At 43.7% G+C, this 24,093-nt stretch overlaps 1 protein-coding gene across 4 annotated transcripts in view; it reads left to right on the forward strand.

Moving 5' to 3' along the window:
* The window catches only part of Adam12 (ADAM metallopeptidase domain 12), a 315,670-nt gene that overhangs the window by 233,784 nt on the left and 57,793 nt on the right, over positions 1-24,093 (forward strand). For all 4 annotated transcript variants that reach the window (XM_027409112.2, XM_035442147.1, XM_027409111.2 and 1 more), the window contains 3 exons: positions 2,343-2,512; positions 4,877-4,961; positions 8,366-8,514. In XM_027409112.2, the coding sequence (XP_027264913.1) occupies positions 2,343-2,512; positions 4,877-4,961; positions 8,366-8,514 (404 nt within the window). The remainder of the gene's footprint in view (positions 1-2,342; positions 2,513-4,876; positions 4,962-8,365; positions 8,515-24,093) is intronic.

Here is a 24,093-nt window from a genome sequence, read left to right on the forward strand (position 1 = left end):
TTCTCAAAGTCTGCAGTCACAGTGTTCACATGAGGGTGGCAGTTTTACTGGTTCAAATCAGGACATCAGAGTCAACCTGTCTGTGTGTGTGCCAGTCCAGCCATGCGGTCATGATCTTGAATATTTTACCTGGTCCCTCCAAGCCTCGTGTTTTGACACTAAAATGGGAGCAATAACAGTTCCTAACATAGAATCACTTTGAGGATTAAGCCTGGGCTTAGGAAACACCTTGGAATCAAGCCATGGCTGTACCTATGCTCATTACACTTCACTAACAAGAACCAAGATGACCTGTGAGCAAACCCAAGGCACAGTGCATAATGGCTTGAAGTAGGCATAGCATACATGGGAGGTAACACAACAGTACCAACTTTAGAGAGGAGGTGACATTCCACTAGGTCTGAAATCTGGGCTAGGATGTGATTTGAGAGGACTCACAGAGAAATGCAACCTCTCCATTGACATGAAAACCTCCCCCATTGGGTATGCTGCTGGTTAGTGCTGAGAAAGATGATAGGTTAGGCCTGGGCTGACATCAGTTCCTGCTTCCACTCAATACTCTGGAGGCAAACAGTGTCCATTTCTCAGAAGACAATCCTGAAGGCCACTCAGGATATCTGGACCTAAGTGAATCTCTTAGGAAGCTGGCATAAATATCAGCATTGAATTTGTTTTCTGATTACTATGACCTTTGCATATGACACAGAATGGGATGTCATCTTAAGGGGTGCCCCTGGCATGAGCAGGCATTATTCAGAATGGTCCAGGAACTATCTTTCCCGGGTAATCTGGGCTAGAAGTTTGCAAATAGGTACAAGTCTTGTGCTGCTTGATTAAAAACATACCATTGGACAACATTTTGCTTAGGTAATTGTCTCATTAATGTATTAATTTCATATGGACTTTGTTATCAGTTTAACCTCAACTTGGACCACTGAAATCAGTGTAGCCTATGACATAATTTGTGCCCCAGCTGAGTTCTTTGGTTCTGCTGCTGACCCAGTGTTCACCATGTGACTCTGGGGATCAGAGAGGGAGAAGATGAGCTGCCTCGTGTGCAGTTGAGAATCTGGGGTCAGGGGCTCAGCCTTAGGGAGCTCCTTGTGCTTCAGCTCACCACATTGGAATGATGCTTAACTCTCCAATGCAGAACTGCTGGATTCCTGCTCCTTGCTGGCCAGATGTTACTAGAAACTCCAAGTATCTGCTTCCCTCTGGAGTTGGCTGTAATGCCTTTCTCCTTGTGTAGACAGGGTCTCAGAAGATGGGGACTTTCTTGGTGCATGTGGACTTGTATGTCACTGGCATCCAAAGGTTAATAGGCAACAAGGTGACTCGTGTCCTTACCTCCTTATCTGTGACCACAGAGTTATCTCTCTGTTGGTGTGCTGTTACATATAAAGCAAGGATGATTTATACAGGGCCCCACCCAGCCTCATTGTCTTGACTATAAATGGAAACAGTAACAGTTCTTAACTCTACAGTTTCTTCCTGGGCTGAACTATGGGCCTAGAAGAACCTTGGCATCAACCCTGGTATGGATGTGCATTCCATGTTGGCTAGCCACTCATACTGCCCCTGTAGGCATAGATGAGACAAGCCATCCTTTGGCAACTAGAAGCATTACCTTCCCCTGATTTCCTACGGACTGGGTGCTTTGGTTAAAGTCTTTACTGTCTATAATGAGAAGACTTGCTCTAGGCCTGCCTGAAGCTCCTGTGAGAGGAACTCCACATGACAGATCTTCCCAGCTCACCAGGGCTGAGATAACTTCTTGGTACAGTGAGAAAAAATGTGGTTATAAGTTACTGAAGAAGGCTTTGTCTATGCTTCCATTATTCTGAAAGACACTAAACTTCCTAACTTGATATGATAGTGTCAGCTAAAGCTGAGTCTTTGCTGAGAAATTCAGATACATCTTCAGTACCTTAGATGCAGAACACTGTACTTAAAATGAAAAAAAATTTTTATTCCTGGCAGAAGTGACTGAATGATCTTCATCCAGTCATTGTTTTTTTTTCTTTTTACTTGCAGTATATAGTAACTTATACCCACATTTAAATCATAGCAAGTCACTTGAAAGGCACCCTCCCCTATGGCCAGACAGGAAAGAAATGGCTAGTAACTTTAGCATCAAATTGGACAACATTGGGGAATACAGTTAACATTTCACTTTGCATCAGGCACTAAGACTATTTCTTAAGTCCTGTTGCCATGGGAACAAAGGTGCATAGAGAGGAGTTTTCCTGACTTACAGCAATGAACTTCAACAGTGAAATCGGTTCCAATTTTCTTTTTAAGTTTCTGATAATGTGATCCTCCAACGATGCCCATTTTCCTAGTTTTACAGACCACTGAACATCCGGATTGTGCTAGTAGGAGTGGAAGTGTGGAATGACATCGACAAATGCTCTATAAGCCAGGACCCATTCACCAGTCTCCATGAATTTCTGGACTGGAGGAAGATAAAGCTTCTACCTCGCAAATCCCATGACAATGCTCAGCTTATCAGGTGAGAGATTCTGCGCACACTCTCCTCCAGTGTGCTAAGCCTGAGGGTACCCAGAGCCACACCTGTCTACACAGCATACTGACTCCTCCAAGGGGCTTCCTGGCCTGCATCAGGGGTCAACCACCTGGCATCACAGACCCATTGGGGAAGTCTCCTGTCCCTCTGCAGGACTCTCATTCTGGTTTGGTTTGGTTTGGTTTTCCACAACTGAGCATTTTCCTCTGTGCTAATTTTTCTGGTCTTATTCTTAATAAGATTGCCTCAAATAGCAGTGTATCATTAGTGGAAAACATTCTATGTTTTTACACAATCTGAGGGCAAGGCATATGAGTGAAGATTGTCGGGTACCTGGAGAAACACCAGGGCCTTCCTTCTCTAGTGGAGAAGTTCTCTCTGGCTTTCCAAGTCAGGGAGTATCATCCAAGCCTTGTGTTCTTCCTCTAATCAGTATCCATAGGGCACCTGCTAGGACCCAGCTAGGTGATTTGAATGTAACAGTGGTCAGTAAATGTTCTTGCTCTGGCAAGTCTCTGTCTGCTAAGAGGAAACAGAAAAATGGAAAGCATTAGAGTAGCAATTAATGTGGAGATGACAGGGATAACATTTCTGGTTTGAGGGTGGTTGGATCCACAAATATTTTGGTTTTGTCTTTGTTTTTTCCTCTAAAGGAATCTGCCCAACCTAAATATCTGGAAATAAATTAACATCTTCTTTAACCTTCTTATTTACTTGTATGTATATTTGTAACTGTTCATATGGTGTATATATGAGCAGCTGTAAATAGAGTGGCTGTGAATATGAGTGTTTAGTTGGCCCTTTACATCTGAGGGTTCCACACTTGTGGATCCAACCATCCTCAAACCAGAAATGTCAGAGAAAAAGTTCTATTCTTATTAAGCATGTACAGACCTTTATCCCTGTCATCCCTGAATAATTCAGTATAATGACTGACAGAGCACTTACATTGCCTTAAAGAGATTAAATTATATGGATGCATAGTTTCTTTTGCAAACACAATGTCATTTGATAGAAGGAATTGAGTATCTATGAGTTGTAGTACCCTCAGAGGATTCTGAGTTTAATTCCCACAGATAAGGGATGGCTCTAGTGCAGAGATATAATTGATAAAAAGAAGGAAATAAAGAAAAAAGAAAAGAAAACTAAAGAAAAAAAAAGAAACAGAGCTATGTGCCTTTGCACCATATGTGCCCACAGAGGCCAAAAGAAGAAGCTGGATCCCCTAGGACTGGCATTACTGACAGTTGTGAGCTGTCATTTGGGTGCTGGGAATGGATCCAGGTCCTCTGGAAGAGCAGCCAGCTCTTAACCGTTGAGCCATCTCTCCTGCCTCATATTTGACTTTTCAAACTCTCACTACTGCATTGTCTGTGTTGGTTCACCGCCAACAAAACATGACTAAGTTCACTTGATTATTTTATAGAAGTCCAACAAATACAGTGTTAAAGTTTTAAAGCATGAGCCTGAGATTAACACACTTGTCTGAAACATTCCTTTGGTATGATTAGATTCATGATCAGGCTGAGATTCCGGATAGGAGGACGCCTACATGGAAGCCACGAAGTTCCCTTCCAGAAACTTCCTCGTGCCAAGGCGTGTTGTGGGTGCTTACTTGCTATACACTGGCTCTAGAGGAGCAATCACTTTTCTGCCGATTTCAGTCTCAAAAGCCATATTGGCAGAACACTATGAAGGATTTCGTGTCTAGAGATGATGAGGAAAGCAAACCCCAGCTACAACAGAAAATCTCCCAAGCTGTCTCCTGTTTCCTTCAGCAAACAGTGATTCCCGGTGACTTCTCAAGCCTTTCTATCAGCAGGCATTGTTTCAAAGAACAGCTCCCTACAGTCCATCAGGAAGCAGGCAGGCCGAGAGCATGATAAATATGGTTGATAACAATATGCTATATTTTAAAAGTTGTGAGATAGTATACTTTAAGTGTTCTCAAAACAAAAATGATGAATATGTGTGATATAACATGTTAATTGGTTTAATTTAGCCATGCCATTGTGAACATACTGTATTCTGTATCATAATTGTGCATGACTTTATTTATGAGCTAAATAAATGAATGAAAAAAAAAAAGAAATGCAAAATATTGTCTGGCCGCTGTCTGAGTCTGAACAGCAAAACTCTGCAAGAATGATGGGACCATCTTGCAACTGGAAAAGTAAAGTGTAATGACAAAAGATAAAAGTCACAAGTAAATACCCTCTCCTGGGGCTGTTTGCATCACTAAACATTCTGCTGCAGGCGTGGCTAAATAAAATTTGAACTGTTGGAAAATGCATCCTTAGTGCATGAGATTGAAGACAGTCCTTCCTTTTGTTTTTTTTTTTTTTTTAGTGGGGTTTATTTCCAAGGAACCACCATCGGCATGGCACCCATCATGAGCATGTGCACTGCAGAGCAGTCTGGAGGAGTTGTCATGGTAAGCCAAAGATCCCGGGGAAGTGTCTTCCCCTTTAATCCCCCCCAGGAGAGCCCTACTCTTGTCAGATCTCATGAAATTAGCTCCTTTCCAGAGATGCTTTCTACATTTACCTCTGCTCTTACTCCGCCCATATTTATGATTTGTTTTCCCACACATGGAGGACACAGATGGTACACAGGGAGGGCAGGCATAGAGAGTAGCCCCTTCTGTGGAGAAATAGCTCAAGTGGAACTACTTGTCAAAGTGTCTCAATCCAAGAATGTCTCCTGGTGTTGGGATTAGCCGGGGCATGGGGGTTGCCCTCCATGCTCGGTTTTCTGGGGATAGACTGCGGTCTCACTGAATGTTGCCACTCTAGTGATTTTTTGATGGTTCTGCCTCTGCGCCCAACAGTCAGAAGTTTGAGGTTTTTCACTACGTACCATTGCAAATGCTTTCCATGCCTTCTGGCCAGAGTACAATTTGTCTTTATCATAACCTTATTCTTGGAAGGCAGAGGCCTAGGTTTATTGCTTTACAGGGGTAGCTTTGTCATGTATGGGGCTATATATGTTTGTAAAAGGAAATACAGCCAGGAGCATGTTTGAGATGTCTTATGAGTTTAATGAAAGGAACTTAGACTGTCTGCCCAACGGGAGGCTCCCTCCCACTCTAGCCCTCCTGAAAGTTCTAGAAGGGATTCTCATACCAGATTGCCCCCTTGTGAATCCAGTGCCCACCATGGTATGGTCTCTCAGACAGGGAGTATCCTCAGAGCCTTCCATCTCCATTAAACCAAAACACTATTGCCCTCCAGTGAAGCCATGACTTCCTCCCCACCCCTTCATATAGAGGGGGTCTGTTAGTGTTCAGTTGTAGCAAAGGGTGGAAACAGTTACATTCTGCTGAGTGTTATTTTCTCTGCATACTGCCTAATCTAATCTTCCTAGTGATGGTACATAAACATTTTCCTCCCGTCTGGGAGCAGTGGTAGGTAATTTATGCAAGCACGAACTGCGTGGGTAGCCTATGTGGAGGGCCTGCACCCACTCACTGTATTGCTGGCTCGAACCAGCTCCTCTCAGGTTTCCTTTGAACATGGAAGCCCTGTCGGTGATCTCCACCATGGAAGTCACTGGAAAGTTTGGGTTTTGCTGGTGCCAGGTTAATTTCAAGTCAGATCTCAGCTATGTTTTCATAGAACAGATTGTAAAGTTTTAAGAGGGAGTAATTTTCAGTTTCATGGTTCCATGGTTAGTTGCTACTGACTTTGCCACTTAAAACTGGCACAAATACATTTAGGAGCCAAAATGAAATTCTTTATAAGCAAAATGGGTCCTACCCCTGATGAGGCTGAAGCATCCCATGTCCTCCATGACAGGGTAAAAGGCTCATCAGCTCATCCCCCTTGCTCTATTTCCATAAAAGCAAAGTACCAAGATTCCCTCTTTAAAATTGTACAGAAAAAAACTATTTGTTATAACTATGTAAAAGAGAAATGAGAATAGATGCAACATAGGTGTCGTGCCATGAGAATCAAGTCAGGTCCAGAGTTTATTGTCCAGGAGGCTGGAGAAATGACTCAGCAATAAGGAGTTCACAGTGCAGCTCTTCCAGAGGACCTGGCTCTGGTTTCCAGGACCCAAGTCAGACAGCTCCTGACCACCTGTAATTCCAGCTCCAAGGGATCCCGTACCCTTTCCCAGGATCCATGGTCACTACACTCACATGGACAAACCCACACACATACACAGTCATGTACATACATAATTTAAAAATAAATTTAAACCTGCCCAGACCTAAAATGTCTACACTAGCTTTCCATTATTACATCCTAAAGTTGGATTCATGTGTATTAGGTGTGACCATCACCATACCAAATGACCCTCAAATACAGAGAAAGGAAATGATTGACAAATAGCCAAAAATATGACTTCTAAGACCATTTCTCCATTTCTTCAAGATAATGTCAACTGTACTCTTAGTACTCTTAGTAATCTAAAGCCATGTCTTTGTATCTAACTAACCTAAACAACAACAACAAAAACCCTCTTGATTTGGACATGCCATCAGACACACAAAAAGATGTGTTCTACCTCATTGTAAGCTAGTATAAAGAGATTACCAGTAATCCTTCTATATAATTACTTAAGCATGGTGTAAAATAACTTAAATAATTAGAAACAAAACTGTGATGTTCCACAGGATAGAAAAACCAGCAGCTGAGTATTCTTGAGGAACAAGCTCCTTGAATTTTGTGCCAAAGTGTGCTAATGAAATTCTGCCCTCCACATGTTACAGCAGCAACATTCCCTCCATCAATGCTCCTGATTAAGAATTCTTTCCTGAAACATATCTACAATACTTCCTACAACAGGAAACTGTGAGGTGTAAATGAAGCAATTCATCAGGAACTTCATCTATTCTAAGAACAACTTGCTTTCTAGATGCATTACTAGACAATGGGCTAGTGAGAAAATCCTGCCCTTGATGATGCCACCACTAAATCCATCAGTTCTCACAGAAACGCACCTTTACCCAGCATCCTCATGAAGACTGGAAATAAGAGTTTTCCTAGAATACATTATTATCCTCTCTTCTGGATATGTCGTAGAAAACCTGCAATCTCTTTTTGGGTAACACAAAACAAAATTCAAGCAAGACATTCATTTGCCCCAGGGTCCGAACACCTTTTCTAAAACTCCACTCACTGGCAGAATTTCTATAAATCACATCTACCAATTAACAAGTCTTAAGTTAAATACCTATATTTCTAGTTGTTTTTAAGTGTCTACTTGACCCAAGCTGTCCAGGGATTCCAGTAAGCTTGAGGTAGCCAGCAACACTTGCTGGTAGCCAAAGGTTAATGTGAACTCCAGCAGCTCCATCAGAGAATGGGGACTTCTCTATGTCCAAGGTCAATGTAAAGGGCCAGAAAGAGTGAGACATAACTGAATTATAATCTTAATTCAGATCAGCTATTATTGTGGGTTGTCAAGAACTTTCCCAGAGTCCTCTGCTACCAGGCAGAAAGGAAGAAAAAGGGTTAAGTCTATCTGTTCAGGGATGATTTGAAAGCATCTTCCATTCAGAATTCTCTTGATCAGGTAGCCTTTTTCTTTCTATCATTAGGAGTAACTTTTTTGCCTCTATCAATGGAGTTTTGCAGAGGGGAGATCAGCAAAGAATCCTCACATAAACATGAGACAGCCTTCATGAGAAGAACCCCCAAATGGGCTTAATGAAATAGGCCAAATTACTTCCCATGTTCAGAGTTAATAGCAAAGCTCTCTACTGGGCCTTATGGGGAATTCAGTTAAACCAAGTGTTAATGATGGGAAAATGCCAAGAGGCAAGAAGATGAGTGAGAAAAGGCCAAGCAGATGTGAACTGTAAATCTGTGCTCTTGTATTTCCTTTGAGGACCATTCAGATAGCCCCCTTGGTGCTGCCGTGACCTTGGCACATGAGCTGGGCCACAATTTCGGAATGAACCATGACACACTGGAGAGGGGCTGCAGCTGCAGGATGGCTGCAGAGAAAGGAGGGTGCATCATGAACCCTTCCACCGGGTAAGTACCAGGCTCCAGTGGCCCAAGAGTGAGTTGTGCACAGCTTGAATTGTGTGCTGAGAATCGTCTTAGAAAAAGAGGAAATGCTTCCCTCCCCTAGTTTTCTGACTGAAGAATCCATAGAATTTTCCTGAAAGAAATTCGTGCACAAGGAGCAAGAGTGGACTGTGTGTTCTGGCGAGTCATGGACAGCCAGCTTCAATGCCACATAGCACAAGGGCTGGCCTCTTCCCTGGGATGCAGTGGGGATGGATGCTTTTATTCAGAAATCGCAAATTATCCTACAATCGCAGGACATGTTTCTGATTTGAGCATTCGGTTTCAGCTGACATCGGCTGGAGGAGCCAGGCTTCTGGGGGCCTTGAGAATTCACACTACAAATTGAAATGGGCCATGTGTCCTAGAGGGTCACATCCTGGAGCATGCTGGGTAGAAGGTACCTTTCGCCTCCAGTTGGATGGGGGTGGGACTTGGTTACAGTACCCATGTTGATAGACCACTTAACCAGACCTCAGGGGTTTGAATGAAATGATTTTCCTGCTTCCAATGATTAGGTGATTCCATTTCCCTCAGTGTCTTTCTGAAACCTGAGACTTGGGTTCCGACTGAAAGAAAATAGAAGCTGGTCTCACCATTGACACCCTTGAGTGAGGGTGACACAGATGCTACCTGGGGGGATTTCAAGATGCAGATGTCTTCTGACAACTCTAAGAGACAAACTGGCGTGGTGGGCTGGCTTGGGCAAGCTTAGAAAGGGAAAGCACACACTGGGTACAGTGCCCTGTCCTTACATTAAAATCCAAGACCATGTAAACACTTCTATCAAGGAGCTTCCCCAGCCAAGCCTACTGTCTAAGTTTGTTGAATTGTGACATTAGGACCAAAAAGTGATGACCAAATGACCCAACAGCTGGGCTCTGGAAAGCCTTGCAGGCAAGCAGAAACCATGGTGTGAGAGAGAAGAGCTGCCTATGAGCTTAAAAGTCCCAGAAGAGGGGAGGGTTGTTGAAGAATGCAGCCTTGCCCTTACATGAAGAAGGGAGGATTGAAGAATGTGGTCTTGCCTTTGCAAACAGCACCCAGAAGGGCTCCTACCAAGTGGTTTTTAGGACACCATAAAGGCTTGACTAAACCAAACAGCCCATATCAAAGCCTTGCCACCTCATGCGAGCCACTGCTCAGGTGTCCTTCACAGCAAGTTACTGCTGCCTCAGGTCACCCTCATCAGCACACTAAACGTGCAGGGGCAACGGTTCATTCACGGTTCTGCCTTAAACATAATTGATAGAGTCATCTTGGCCTTGTTTAGTGATGGCAGGACCTGACTGAAAGTGAAGAGAGTCTAAAGCAGCACTGTCAGGGAGCTCTAGGCATGGCCCACCCCTGGCCCACAAGCTACACGCAGCCTAAAATAGAGACAAATTTGGCACAACACAGAATTGTACACCCACTTAAAACATGATGAGATATTTCTTTTGCAATTTTATTTTTACAGCTCAGTTGTGCAGTTCTCAAATGTGAACTTAATAGATGACATCATGTCACAATGTCAGAGGTTGAATGTGCCTGCTAGAGACTAATGAGTGGTATTCTCTGAAAGGAAGGCTGGCCACACTAAAATGTAATATTCCCTTAATACAAATCCTAACAGAGGGGAAGAACCAGCTGGACATTTAGGGCAAGGAGCCACTGCTTAGGGTGTGAAATTGGTCTGAGGCCTGTGTGGACCTTCTGTCTCACTACCCTGGGGGTCTAGATAGGGCCAGCCTCCCTGGTTAGCATGCTGAGTGGCTCAAAGTCGAACTGGTAGGAGTTGGCCTGCAGCAGGGTGGTCTTTGTGTCTTTCTCATTCTTGATGAACCCATTCAGAGGACAGATCAAATGTTCTCTATGCTTCATTCCCCTGATTATCCCGTGGACACTAATACATCAACCCACACACCTCCAGAAAAGGTCCCTACTGACCGACTGTGTTGCCAGCTAACATAGCTCATGCTTTTTAATTTTCGATAAGAGAAAATGGAAGAGGAAAGTCTAGGCACAGACCACTGGGTTGGAGTGAAGAAATCATGTCATCCCAGTTCTTATGGCCCAATGGCTTTCATGCCCACGGGCAGAGAAGCAAAGTCCTGGCCTTTGTGAGCCTTGTTCTCAAAAATGCATAGGTCCATCAGTGTTCCCTGCCTCCCAGCCAGCCAGCCACCCACTCAGCCTCTAGAATAGGAAGCACTGTTTCAGGAGTGCTTGGCTGAGGAAGACCCTACTGCCCTAAAGATCATAGACATTTACAGCGTCCTCTCCAGCACTCTTGGGTTTTTGTGTGAGGTCTTTCTCGGTGGCAAGTGTCCACAACAGTGCTGGACAATGCAGGCCAAATTACTCTAGAGATATTTGAACACCTCAGGTAGAAATGACATTGTTAAGAACTCAGCAAAACATTTTGAAGGCTTCCCCACACACCAGGGGCTTGCTAATAGCCTTTATTTGATTTATTTCTTGTTAGCAATGTCAGAGTTTTCTCTTTTGCTGAGCTTGTATTTTTGTGTAAATCTTTTTCTATTTGGTTCTCATTTATGATCCCACATCCCTGTCCAGAGAGTGGTGTTTTTAATTTTCTCAGATGGAAAGCAACTTCCTAAGCAAGTGGGAGAATTAATCACGAAAGCCCATAGTGAGGGGAAAGCCGAGGGGCCCAGACAATCCCCCCATCATCCATCACCTATGGTGGAATTTCCCAGGCTGCTCCAGCATTATCTCATAGTGGTGGTTCCCTTGCCTCATGGGGTCCCTGAGAGAGGAGGGGGAGTGGATTAAATGAGATCATTTGCCTCTGTAAATTATAAATCACTCCCAAAGACAAAGGAGCATTAGTGTCATTTAGTTCGCAGGGACAGCAAGCACAGAAGTTGGATGTTTTTCAGAATTTCCACTGAGCTGTAGGAGGGATTTCTGGTTACTGTGTTACTGTGCCTGACTTTAAACTGATCCAAACACCAACCTTCCCCTGACTTATTCCTCCCTGCTTATTGACCCACGGATGGCTAGTGTCAAAATGCTGGTTAATTGAAGTCTGAAGGAGACTCAGAAAGAGATAGATTAATAACAGATTTGATGATAAGAGTTCAGAATCAAAAAGAAATAAATACCAGAAATGGACTAAAAAAAATGTGTCCTTCAGAGTAACTGGTTTTCCCTTAAAACAGTATTCCTGTATCCTAACTTTAAAATTGTGACCCAACCCTCAACCCTGATAAATGAGACTGGAAGGCCTGCAAATATAAACATGGAGCAGAGTCCTGTGAAAACTAGGATACCGGATTTTCTTGCACATGGCAGCACCAGCTAGGGGGAGTTTCTGTATGGCTTGTCTCATTAATTCCTTATGACTTGTGGGTACCTTGTGTTTTATGTCTTTGGAGACCAGGCATATAAGAGCTGCCTTCTTTGGCATATGTGGTATCTGGGGGTGTTGTGTAGGAGTTAAACTTAGCAGCGTCTATCCATTAAGGAGTTCCTTGCAGCTCTTGGTCTTCCTGGGTTGAATATGCCACATTCCTAAGAGTAAGGATAGAGGAGTGGTGAGAACACATTTAGAGTTAGCATGATAGTAAATATAGCTTGCTACAGTGGGGGAAAGTTGATATTTATGTTCAAAAATAAAGTCACTGGTTCCTCTAATTTTTACAAAAGAAATTATTATTGAATGCTGAGCACTTAGGCTGTCTGGGAGGAATGCATTGGAATCGGCCACACATTGTGTTCTTTGATGGATATTGGGTATACACCCATAGCAGGGCAGACTCATATCTGTGTGGTTCCCATTATTATCCCACATCCCTGTCCTGAGAGTGGTGTTTTTAATTTTCTCAGATGGAAAGCAACTTCCTAAGCAAGTGGGTGAATTAATCACCAAAGCCCATAGTGAGGGGGGGATGTTGAGAGAGGGAGGGGCTAGTATTACAATGGTAGAAAGAGATGAGAAAAACAGCCAGCAAAACCCCTGCAGGTTGGAACCTCACAGCTGGTCAAGTTCTGAGAATAAGTGACTCGCCGATGCTCAGTTGTAAATAAGACATTGCCATCAGGCCCCGGGGAGGCTCAGGGAACACTGATGAGTAAGAAGCAGAAAGAATGGAAAGAGCAGGAGGAAGCTGGGGAGTGGTTAAGAATGCTGCCTTCTGAGCATGATGTGGCTGTTTGACTCTTGAAGCTACTGCAGCTGTGATCACCTGCACAAAACCTATAAAACGTAGGGCCCAAACACACTCCTGTACATGGAGTGAGGAGAGGCTCATAGGCCCCATCCCTCCCTGAGGATCTAAAAGGTTGATGGAGTTGATGAAGGAAGGAAAGGCATTTTCCTTAAAGGTCTATCTACTGATAAAATGTCCTTGATGTAAACGAACCTTCCCCCATGCTCCCATAAGCCACCCTAGTGGGTCACTAAACCAATGGCAAAAAGAAAACATGAAAGTACAAAGAGGGGCTAGCTGGGAGGAGAAGGGGACAGTGGAAGTGCCAGGGGTAAAATATGAAGGGGATAAATATTATTAAAATAAGTATACATATGAAGATGTCATAATGAAACCTATTGTTTCTAATTAATATATGCTGATTATAAACAACTAAGTAAGGGGCTAGAGAAATGGGTTAGTCAGTATTCAGTGCACAAGCATTAGGGACCTGAGTTCAGATCCCCAGCACCCACTTACAAAGCTGAGCACTGCAATCCTATTGCTGGGTGGTGACTTTCCCTAGCACCCACATACAAAAACCCATAGTGTTGGGTACTTGTAGTCCCAGTTGCCAGCAGGATTCCTGGGGCTTTAACCTGCTAGTCTAGCCAATCAGCAAGCTCAGGTTCAGTGAAAGATATTGTAAAGTAAGTTGGAGAATGTTTGAGGAAAACACCCAGTGTTGACCTCTGGTCTCCCCCCACACACAAGCATACACACTCATACATGCATACACTCACCTACTTGCTTGCACATAGATGGCAGGATCTTTGATTTCAGAGAACTGGCATTCATTGTAGTAGAGAGATGGGCAAAGGCTGGAGGTGGCAAGTTGGAAAAGGGCAGAGTTCTGATGGAAGATTCTGTAGGTATGGGAGGATCTCATCACTGATCATCTTAATTATTCTGTCTAAACTGGCCTGGGTACTATAGCATCTACTTGTGGGCACTTGTATGTCCCTCTAAAACAGTGGTTCTCAATCTTCATAATGCTGTAGCCCTTTAGTACAGTTCCTTGTGTTATGTGACCTCAACCATAAAATTATTTTCATTGCTACTTCAAACTGTAATTTTGTTACTGTTATGAACTGTAATGTAAATATCTGATGTGCAAGATATCTGATAGGCAACCTCTGTGGGTTTCAAGACCACCAGGCTGAGAACCACTGCTCTAAGAGATAAAGAGAAATCTCCAAGCTCAACCATGGTACCACATTTCAGATCTTCATAAGAGTGATCAATAATTTCATTCCCTCTGAACAGGGAGCTAGAGTTGGAAGGGGGTGAGCTGAGAATGTGTCTGTGAGCAAGGCCAGGCTGAGTCTTTGAGGGACTGGGCGGAAGTGAGCCTGTCCTCTCCCTAAGCATCTCCAGCTCATCTCGTGCTAAAATGGAATTTCTCTTTGAAAGGATTTGTCTGAAAATGCATGTCAAGGGGGTGGAATGAATAGTGGTTTCCTGTGAAAGCTCCCAGAGCCTGATAAGATGTACCAGAGCCCAAGAGTCATCAACACAGAATACACACACCATTCAAATCTATCCCCTTCTGAACTCTGAGCAGCTGTGTAAGATCTTGGAACACTCTGGACATGGAGGGATTTGCAAAGATGGGATGGAAGGCACTTATTTCTCTGAATTGTCTCATTTGAGGATGGCAGGTTTGTGGCTGGTGGGGGGGGCATTGCTTGTTTTTGGTTTTTTTCTTTGTGAAAAGTTTAATAAAATCTTCATTGTTTTTCTCAAAGTGCCTGGATAAATGATGGAAGTCTTTATCCAGGGAGAAGGAAAAAGGAAGACGTTTACTGACAGAAGGTTCAGGGGAGGGGTGTCTAGGAAAATGAAATATGACTGGTCAAAATCAATTTAATTATATAGCCAGCATCCTTGAGTCAGCTATGTCCTGACTGTAGTTTAGGGGATAATGGTGTGGCAGGAGGATAAACAGGTCAACAAGACCTCATTAGCTTACAGCATGCTAGCTCTTTCTTACTGCCTGAGTAAGTAGATGCAGCTTCCTGGCAAACAAAGGGGTTTGTGTGCAGTTAATTGAGACTTCAAATATTATATGATCTGGTCCCAGAGGCATGGCAGAATTGTCCTCTTCTCTTGGGCTAGACAATTTATAAGCATTGCTCCTTGAGTATCCAGTCCAGGGGAAAGGACACAGGAAATGTGACACCTACCTCAGTGGTAGGTGCCGTCCTGGGTCAGTGAAGAAGACGCAAGTGTGTCCATTTTAAAAACAGGGGAACTGGCTCTCAGAAGGCCAACAACTCTCAAAGTTCTGAATCATCCAAGCAGAAGACCTGGGATCTAAAGCTGAGTCACCTCCTAATATGTTTGCCACATGAAAGAAGCCATGGCCATATTTGGACTTCATGTAAAGACAAAGGCCTTCCTAGGACAAAGCAGTATTCTTGTGCATATTCCAGGAGGCAGAAGACAGCCCCATTTTAAAACTGGTTAGGTCTGTAAAACTCCTTCAAATGACATCACTACAGTAGAGAATTATTTCCCGTCATGGCCTCTTTAGTCTAACATTTTATCTGTGAAGACATTGCAGTTGAAGTTCTCCCTGACCCCATTCCCTTCCATGCATGTACCCCATATGTTTCCACCTCTTCCTAGAAAGTGATACAAAGGCTTTTATGTGAAGGCGTAGGTAACTTCTGGGCCTCTCTATGACTATGCTATCTATCCAGAAGGAACCTTGTTATGCCATATAATATTAGATATTTCTTTTATCCATTGCTGAATCCCCAGCATCTAGAACAGCATCCACTGTGTACTAGAACCAATAAGTATTTCCTGGATGAAAGGGTTGTGGGTGGGTGGGTGCATTGATGAATGGACTGATGGGTGGATGGTAAGCATCTGGATGGATTGGGGGTAAGTGCACAGAAATAGATAGATGGGTAGATAAATGGATGGGTGAGTAGGGAGGTGGTGGATGGATAAGCAGATAGATGAATGGGTGAGTGGGTAGACGGGTGGATGAATGGATGGATACATGGATGGATTGATGAGGAAAAATGGGTGGTTTGGCAGTTGGTGGGTGTTTGGGTGGATAGGGGAATGAATAGATCATTGGATTGATGGGTGTGTTGGTAGATGTATGGATGGGTGATAGATGAGTGAATAGATAATAATTGGATGAGTAGATGAATGGACAAGTGACAATTAAACATTCATATTTTAATAACTAAATCTCTAGAGGAAAAACTGTATGATCATCATCATTTTATCAAACCTAGCATTTGTGCAAACTCCATTTTCCTTTTTTTTTTTGTATGCACCATATCTTTATACAGTGGGATTACAATAGCTTGCAAAAACAGGCTCAATAGAATCAATAGAAAAACTTAAAAACAAACTAACAGTAAGAGCTGAGTAAACAGAGGATGAGAAGGCCAACCCTGTTCCCATTCTGCATGCACTCCACAGAGAGCAAGGAGATGAGAGCAATTTGCTTTGCAAAATGTAGGGGCTTCCCAGTGGGGCTTTTCCTGGAGGCACATTGAAAAACATGCACATGTTCTAGAATGTTTGAAGAAACAACCCCACTAGACCTCATCCACTCCACAAAGAACTCTGGCGTCTTTCTCATGTCGTGTCAGCCCTGAGAATACACACACACTCGGCTCCATCTTACAGATGAGAAGACTGCCGGTGAGGAAAGACACAGGCCTTGACTGGTCAGGCTCCATTTCTGGCCATCAGCCAAAAAAAGCTCCTGGCTCCAGGCCCAGCCCTTTGCTCCTCACCAGGTGCCAGTGAGCTTTGGAGCCACGAGCTCCAGGGACTTGGAAATGAAAGAGAGATTCTCCCATCAGCCCTGTATTCCCTGGTGGTAACCCATGCAAAGCTGCCCAGTGAGGTCAGGACAGGATGTGTGCTGATTTCTGTCCTAGCCTGGGTTCAGAGTTCTCTGTTGTGCCTGCTTTACCCAGAGGGTCTGATGAGACACACCGTCCTCCCTGTTAGCTTGGGCTGTGCAGGTGTGTCAGGTACAGCAGCAGAAAGGGGCCTGTTACTGAGGGGTATAAATTGTCCCTCATTAAGCACAGCACCTGTTTATTTGTGTCAGCACCCAGCCTTGGAAAACCTTTCCATTTAACCAAACACTGAGCAGGCAGCTCATCTGACACAGGGCCTCTGCAGAACCAACCAAGAGCAGAGGTCCCTTCAGTCTGAACACATCCCTGCCTGTTCTTGGCTTTGAGGACTCACTTCTGGAGGAAACATCTACTCAGTGCAGAGGTGAGAAACCCACAGTGGTAGCATCCAGAAGCCTCCCGTGTGTGTCTCAACTCACCACAGCACAGTTAGTGTCCCTTTATTCAAATTTCTGGGGAATTGGATTCACACTTTAATTGGGTTCCAGTGAGGAGGAACAGGGGTCAAAGTTCACATGTTTAGCCCATGAACAATAATGTTCTGCAGATGGGCCCATTCTGTGTCCCAGGTGCTTTCTATTAGCCACAACCATGTCCTACTGAGGTGAGGACATTCTGGAGCCTTCACCCAGTCTGTGTCTTCCTTAGCCTTCTGTAGCCCATCTGGCAGGCTCACTGGGTCAGCATCCATTCAGATGCAGTCACTGCTGTTTTTTCAGGAGTATATGTACGCAGTTCCTATTGTCTTCACTGAGGTCCAGTCCATCCTCTGAACCAGGCCTATTCATCTCCAGCCCACACACCATCAGGTGACAAAATGGACTCAGTCCATGTCTCCCCCTGCCCTGGAGTAGTCAGACTGTCCTTTGAGAAGCTACTGAGTGACAGAATGGCTCACAGGTGTACTGAACCTTGCTCTCCATCACTCCAAAGACCCTCAGGCATTTTGGAATTCGAAAGGACCTCAGGACTCATTTTACTTTCTTCTGGCTCCTGGGAGCCCCCAAAGCACTCAGGTTACTACTGCCACTTTCTATAAATATCACCTGCACATCACCCCCACTCCCAACCCCACAGTCCCTTGTGCCTGTCTGAGGTTGCCTCATGGCCTGTGGCTGGGGTCTGAGAAGGAAGATCCTGACAGACCTCCCAGGCCTAGAGATGAGGATGGAAGACTTCTGTTTAGAAACCCTGAATTCAGTCCCCGTTCTGCGTCACTGTGGTCCTGGTAAGACACCTTGCCTCTCTGAACTTCAGTTTCCTCAGCTGAAAAGTCAGTGATAAAATTTGACTGATGGGGTGTCAGCATTTCTAAGCCCCTTAAGGATGAGGAGGCAGGAAGACAGGCCCTGAACTGTGGTGGCCCCCTTAAGCTACATGGAAATCCTATCAGACTGCGGAATGAAGGTGAGGGCAATCACCCAGAGATGCCATCATTGCCAGTCAGACAGACAGACTCAGGGCCCACTTGGTTACACATATGTTCTGTGCATGGAGATGAATGGGATTTTATACAGAAGTGCAGCTGCAAAAGACCTGAAAGCTTTTCTGATGATGGCCCTGGAACCTGGAGTTTAAAAGCTGACTAGGTTCACCCCAGCTGTGGGCCCTTGTCCTTTCTCACTGTGGGAGGACCTGACCTTGACCTGGGAAGAGAAACTGGAGTAAAGGTAAAGCTGTACTCCTATGAGGACAACATAGGCAGGCTCCACACTGCAAAGGATTGAGTCGTTTCTTAAAAGTCTGTCACACTACAAGTCATATGAGTGTGGTCTACGGTGAGCTCATGCCTGTAAAAAGAAAGACTTGGGACCATGCTCCTGGAAATTAAGCCTTAGGGGAAATGTGGGAAAAGCCTCAGGGAATTGAAAACAAGATGTGGCAGATAGCTGCCTTCTGAACAGCATGTTAATGTGGCTAGTCTGTGGGTGGATGGTGTGGTTCTTTGAATGTAATTGACTCCCATAAGCTTATTAGGAGTGGCACTATTAGGAGGTGTGGCTTGTTGGAGTAGATGTGGCTTGTTGGAGGAATTGTGTCACTGTGGAGGTGGGCTTTGAGGTCTCATATACGCTTGGGCCACACCCAGTGTCTCAGTTCACTTCCTGTTGCCTGCTGATCAAGATGTAGAACTCTTAGCCCCAGCACCATGTCTGCCTGTACGCTGCTATGTCCCACCATGATGGTAATGGACTAAACCTCTGAAACTGTAATCCACCCCATTGAATGTTTTCCTTTGTAATAGACGCCGTGGTCATGGTGTCTCCTCGAAGCAATAGAAACTCTAACAAGACAGATGGTTGGATGGATGGATGGCTATGCTCCCGAGTCCTGTTCCTGTTTGCCCTTCAGAACACAGCAGTCTTTTTGCTTCCTGATAGGGAATAAATTGAGGGATGGTGTGTAATCCTTCCTCATTTGTCTTTGCAGTTTTACAACATTGCTGCATTCTGGCCACAGTTATGATGGATTGTGCCCCATCTCTGAAACGTTTCTAAGCCCCAAAAATGAGCAAAGCAGTCACAGATATCTTTCTCCAAGATGGCTTAGCATCCTCAGGATGCTGTGAGGTTAGAGTGGGAAGTGATGATGCCCACTTTGTAGATGAAAATGGAGCCTCAAGATACCACTGACAGACAGGTATCCAGACATCCTCATCCTGATTTGCTTCCTCCCCACCTCCTCCATGCCACACCCCCAAATGAAGAATACACCAGATCTGATCTGCTGTGGCTTCCATTTCAATCTGCAAGTGAGAAATCAATGGGAAGCTCTCAGCCACCTCTTTTCTAAGAGCTTTTTTTATAGCTATGTATGGTGATGTCATTTTCCTCTGTGGACATGTGATTTTGGAATTTGGTTGTAGTTGTTGTTGGGTTTTTTGGTTTGGATGTTTGTGTTTTACACACACACACACACACACACACACACACACACACACACACATAATCTTCCCTGGGGAAGACTCTTTTTGCCGCCCTCGGCATTCCTTGGTTGCCTCTAGTTCTTTTATCTAGAGGTGGGTCCCCCTGAGATTTCCCACTTTGATGTTAGTATGTTGATTAGTATCATCCTTGTTCAGATCTTATATTTAGGCAACCATATTATTGAGGTATCATGGGTGTAGCTTTCCTGTCATTTCTAAGAAATATATCCCACGGGTGATTTTTCTGGTCCTCTTGGCTCTTACAATCTTTCTGCCCCCTCTTCTGAGATGTTCTATGATCTTTGGGTGCAGGAATTGTGTTTCAGACAATATCAAATGTATCTGAGAACTCCACGGTCACTTATTCTCAGATTTTGACCAGTTGTAGTTTCTGTAAGTGTCCCCATGTGTTGCAAAGAGAAATATCTTTAATGAGGGGTGAGAGCTACACTTATCTGTGGGTATAAGGACAAATATTTAGAATGCAGTTAGGAATTACATGCTGGTTTAGTAAAGTGGCAGTTGTGGGTTCTCCTCCAGGATCCATGACCTCACTAGCCCCAGACAGATGGCTAGGTTTCCAGTACCAGTACTGAGTACTGCTCTTGTTGAACACTCCTTAGTCCAATTAGAGAGCTGTTACCAGCAAGATGTGAACACCACCATCACAGCCTTGGAGTTAGCATGCCCGCTCATCACTGTAGTTCTCAAGCATCACCACTGAGTAGACCATCGGTTGCCTCTCTGCCTTGCAAGGTGTACAGCTCCTTCTGATACTATGAAAACTTGTCTTTAGGGAAGAGGCTTTCGAGTCAGATCCAGCTTGGGTCCTCTGGGTCTTGTGTCCAAAGTGGGATTTGGGGTCTGAAGTGCATGGTATCTTTAACAATAAGAACTTATTCCCAACCTCTGGGAGGCAATTGAGGGCAATAGCAAAAATCCATATTGTTTAGGGAGTCTCTTGGACTCTCCTGACCAACAGCTCAAAAGGGAGGTTCTTATGCCTGGTATTGGGGATGTTTTGTTTTTGTTTTTTTTTTTTTTATTCTATGGCTGTTGGGGGAATCTTTGTTAGCCCAAATGGGATAACTTCATCTAAACTATATATGTGCATGTATACACATGGATTAGATAGATAGATAGATAGATAGATAGATAGATAGATAGATACATACATACATACATACATACATACATACATACATACATACAATCTTAGGGAAGTAATGATTCCTTTACGGAGTTTTCAGACATTCTCAGTGTTATTTTATTCTTCTCCATCCATCTTCTTTTGTATTGGCATCCTTCCTCCCTCAAATAAAAATACTCCCTACTTTACCCATTTCCCTTTTCAAATTTCTTATAACCTGCTTGTCCCATCTCTGTTACTTACCCCACAATCCTCTTTTACTCTCCCGGTTTCCCAGTCACTCCATGTTGCATACTCACATAACTTGGAGTTAGGAACCACAGATGAGAGAAAGCACGTGACGTTTCTCTTTCTGGGTCTGGGTTACTTTACCCAATATGATATTGTGTAGTTCCGTCTATTTACCTGCAAAGTTTATGATTTCATTTTTTCTTACAGCTGAAGAGAATCCTACAGTGTATACATATGTATGTGTGTCATACTTTCATTCCCCAATTGCCAGCTGAAGGACCTTTTGTTTGTTTCCGTGTCCTAGCTATTGTGACTAGAGCAGCAATGAACATGGCAAAGCAAGTATCCGTGAAGTGTGATGTTGAATCCTTTGGGAATAATCCAGCAAGTGGTATAGCTGGTCATATAGTAGATTTATTTGTAGCCTTTTGAGAATTCTCCACACTGATTTCCAGACTGGCTAAACAAGTTTGAAATCCCACCTACAGTGGGAGTTCCCCCTCTCCCCATTTTCTCTTTAGCATCTATTGTTGGTTGTTTTCGGTTGATCTTTGCCATTCTGACTGGGGTGAGATGAAATCTCAAAGTGGTTTTGATTTGTATTCTCCTCATTTCTAAGGGTGATAAACAATTTTAAGATATTTCTTTTGAGAACTCTTTATTCAGATCTGTAGCCCATTTTATGAATGGGTTGGGGTGGGTCCTTGAGTCTTTGTTTTCTGAGGACTTTAGATATTCTAGATATTAATCCTCTGCCATATGTATTGCTGACAAAGATGCTTTCCTATTCAGTGGGCTTGCTCTTTATTCAATTAATTATTTCTTTACTTTTGCAAAAGCTTTTTTAATTTTTTGAGGTCCCACCTTTAATTGCTGACCATAATGCTTGGGCAAATGGGGTGGTATTCAGAAAAGTATTTCTTGCATCTGTGTCGTGTAAGGTACTACTATGGTTTTTTTCTGGGTTTTTTTTCCAGTCAATTTAAAAAGTAAATGTGGGTGGCTTCCCACTCCATTTCCCCAAAGCTGGCTTTTTCCATCACACAATTATGTAGCATCTAAACTATGCTCATCCAGGGCCTGTGATGGCCCCTTCCTCTTCCTTGTTCACTTCTGCAGCTCTGAGATGAAGTAATAAACTGAGAGACTGGACCAAATTATCAGGGAGACAACAGAGCCACAGGCAACCATAGACCTACTGCCCCGGAATCCAGCCTCCTCCCAGCGGCTTGGCCTGGAGTCCTAATTTTTACTAGAAAAGTGGTTGTTTTCTAACGGTTCCCAGAGAGCTTTCATGAGGCAGATAACTTCTGACTTCTGTCAGGGTTGATATATTGGCTTAGTGTGAGTCACCCCAAGAATACAGCCATGAAATGCACAATAGGCTCGAACAAGAAAAGGCTTTCCTGGCTGCAGATTGCTCAAAGTAAAACTTGCTCCTAATCATGTTTTACTTGGCAGTTTGGAGACAGCTGGATATTAAGCTGTGACTGTCTGTATGGTGGGAAGCCCTGAGTGGCTTTCTCTTTTTTAAAAGTCGTGGGATTTTTATCTTCCTACAAATCACCCACCTTTCCACTTCATTCTCCTTTTATGTCTAACCTTGCATTCAGTGTGCTTAGCTTGCCCCAAATGTCCCTGGTAGTTAAATATTAGAGGGAAAGGCGAATGTGTCCAACAAAAGAGGTCATATCTGAGCAGGAACCACAGCAGGATGACTGTGGTGTCTGAGATAAATTCTTAGCACTGATCTGAAAGCAGCTCTCTTTTCTGGGTCTCAGGTACAATTATTTTACAGTGTTCTTGTGCCTGGGGATAGAAGTGTGTGAAATGGCTTCTTTTCTGGATAATTCTCCACTTTTATTACTTTACCCAAGTCTGTTATTACTATATGTCAGTTCAATTAGCTGCTACCGGGTGTAGTGGGGATAATTTATTAAATGTATTAAATGGTGTTCTGTGGTGAGCTTGCCAAGGGCTATGGAAGAAACAAACTTGTGTGTTTAAATACATACTAGGGGCTGAACAAGATCTTTGATATCACAAATAGCTACAGAGCCCAATTTGGCACTGTCTTCATGGGAGCTCCAAGGAATAAAGCTGAGTAAGAAAGCAAAAATACAAGTAAGAAGAAGACAGAATTGGGATGCTGGCTCTAGGAACAAGTGGAAGGGAGCATCTCTCCATTTACCAACATCACCTTGCACCTAATTTGTATGTAGAGCAAGGATCCATGTATTACTGCAATCTGTTTTGTTTTATTTTTGAGACAGGGTCTTTCTATGTAGTCCTGGCTGGCCTGGAACTTACTATGTAGACAAGGCTGGCCTTGAACTCACAGAGATCCACCTGCCTCTGCCTCCCAAGTACTAGAATGCTTAATTACACAAATGTTGATGTAGTTCTGAATATTTACAAACACATTCCTGATTTGGGTTTGTCTTAAAGGAGACAGGCAGATGCTTAGGGTAGTTTGAGTCCATGCCCAAAACCAAGTAAGGTTTTTCCAAATGCCCAGTATTTCTCAGAAAATAACACCATGGTGTCTACAGGGATAGTACTGAAGCAGAGAGCATAAAAGATGCACTCTGAGGAGCCTACACCATGTTCCTGGGATGACAAAAGTAGGCATGAGGTACTGCATTCAGTATCCTTAAGACATGAATCTCAAACTTAGGCAAGGAGTTTCCAAGTTAAACTGGCATTTCTTGGGCTGTCTAGTGATAGCCAACTATGGTACTGTCTACCATGGAACATTCTTTGAACCATAGAAAGGGAAATTGGGCTGATGCATGCTACAGTGTGGATGAGCCTTGAAGCACTATGCTAAGGGAAAGAACCAGCTGCATAAGGGGACATAGTCCATGCTTCTTCCTCCATGCAATGAACAGAAGTAACTACATAGTATCCATGGGTTTGAGTAGTGATTCTAGTTTGTTTTTCTGTTGCTGAGATAAAAAACACTCTTGACCAAAAACAATTCAGCAAAGAAAAGGATTTGTTTTATCTCACACTTAGAGATAACAGTCAACATTTGAGAGAAGTCAAGGCAGGGACCACAAAGGAGCACTGACTACTGTCCCTTTCTTATAAAGCTTGGTCCCACCTGCCCAAGGGTGGTGCCACCCACAGTGGGCTGAG

Source organism: Cricetulus griseus, chromosome 3 (genome assembly GCF_003668045.3).
Source record: "Cricetulus griseus strain 17A/GY chromosome 3, alternate assembly CriGri-PICRH-1.0, whole genome shotgun sequence".
Taxonomy (NCBI): Eukaryota; Metazoa; Chordata; class Mammalia; order Rodentia; family Cricetidae; genus Cricetulus; species Cricetulus griseus.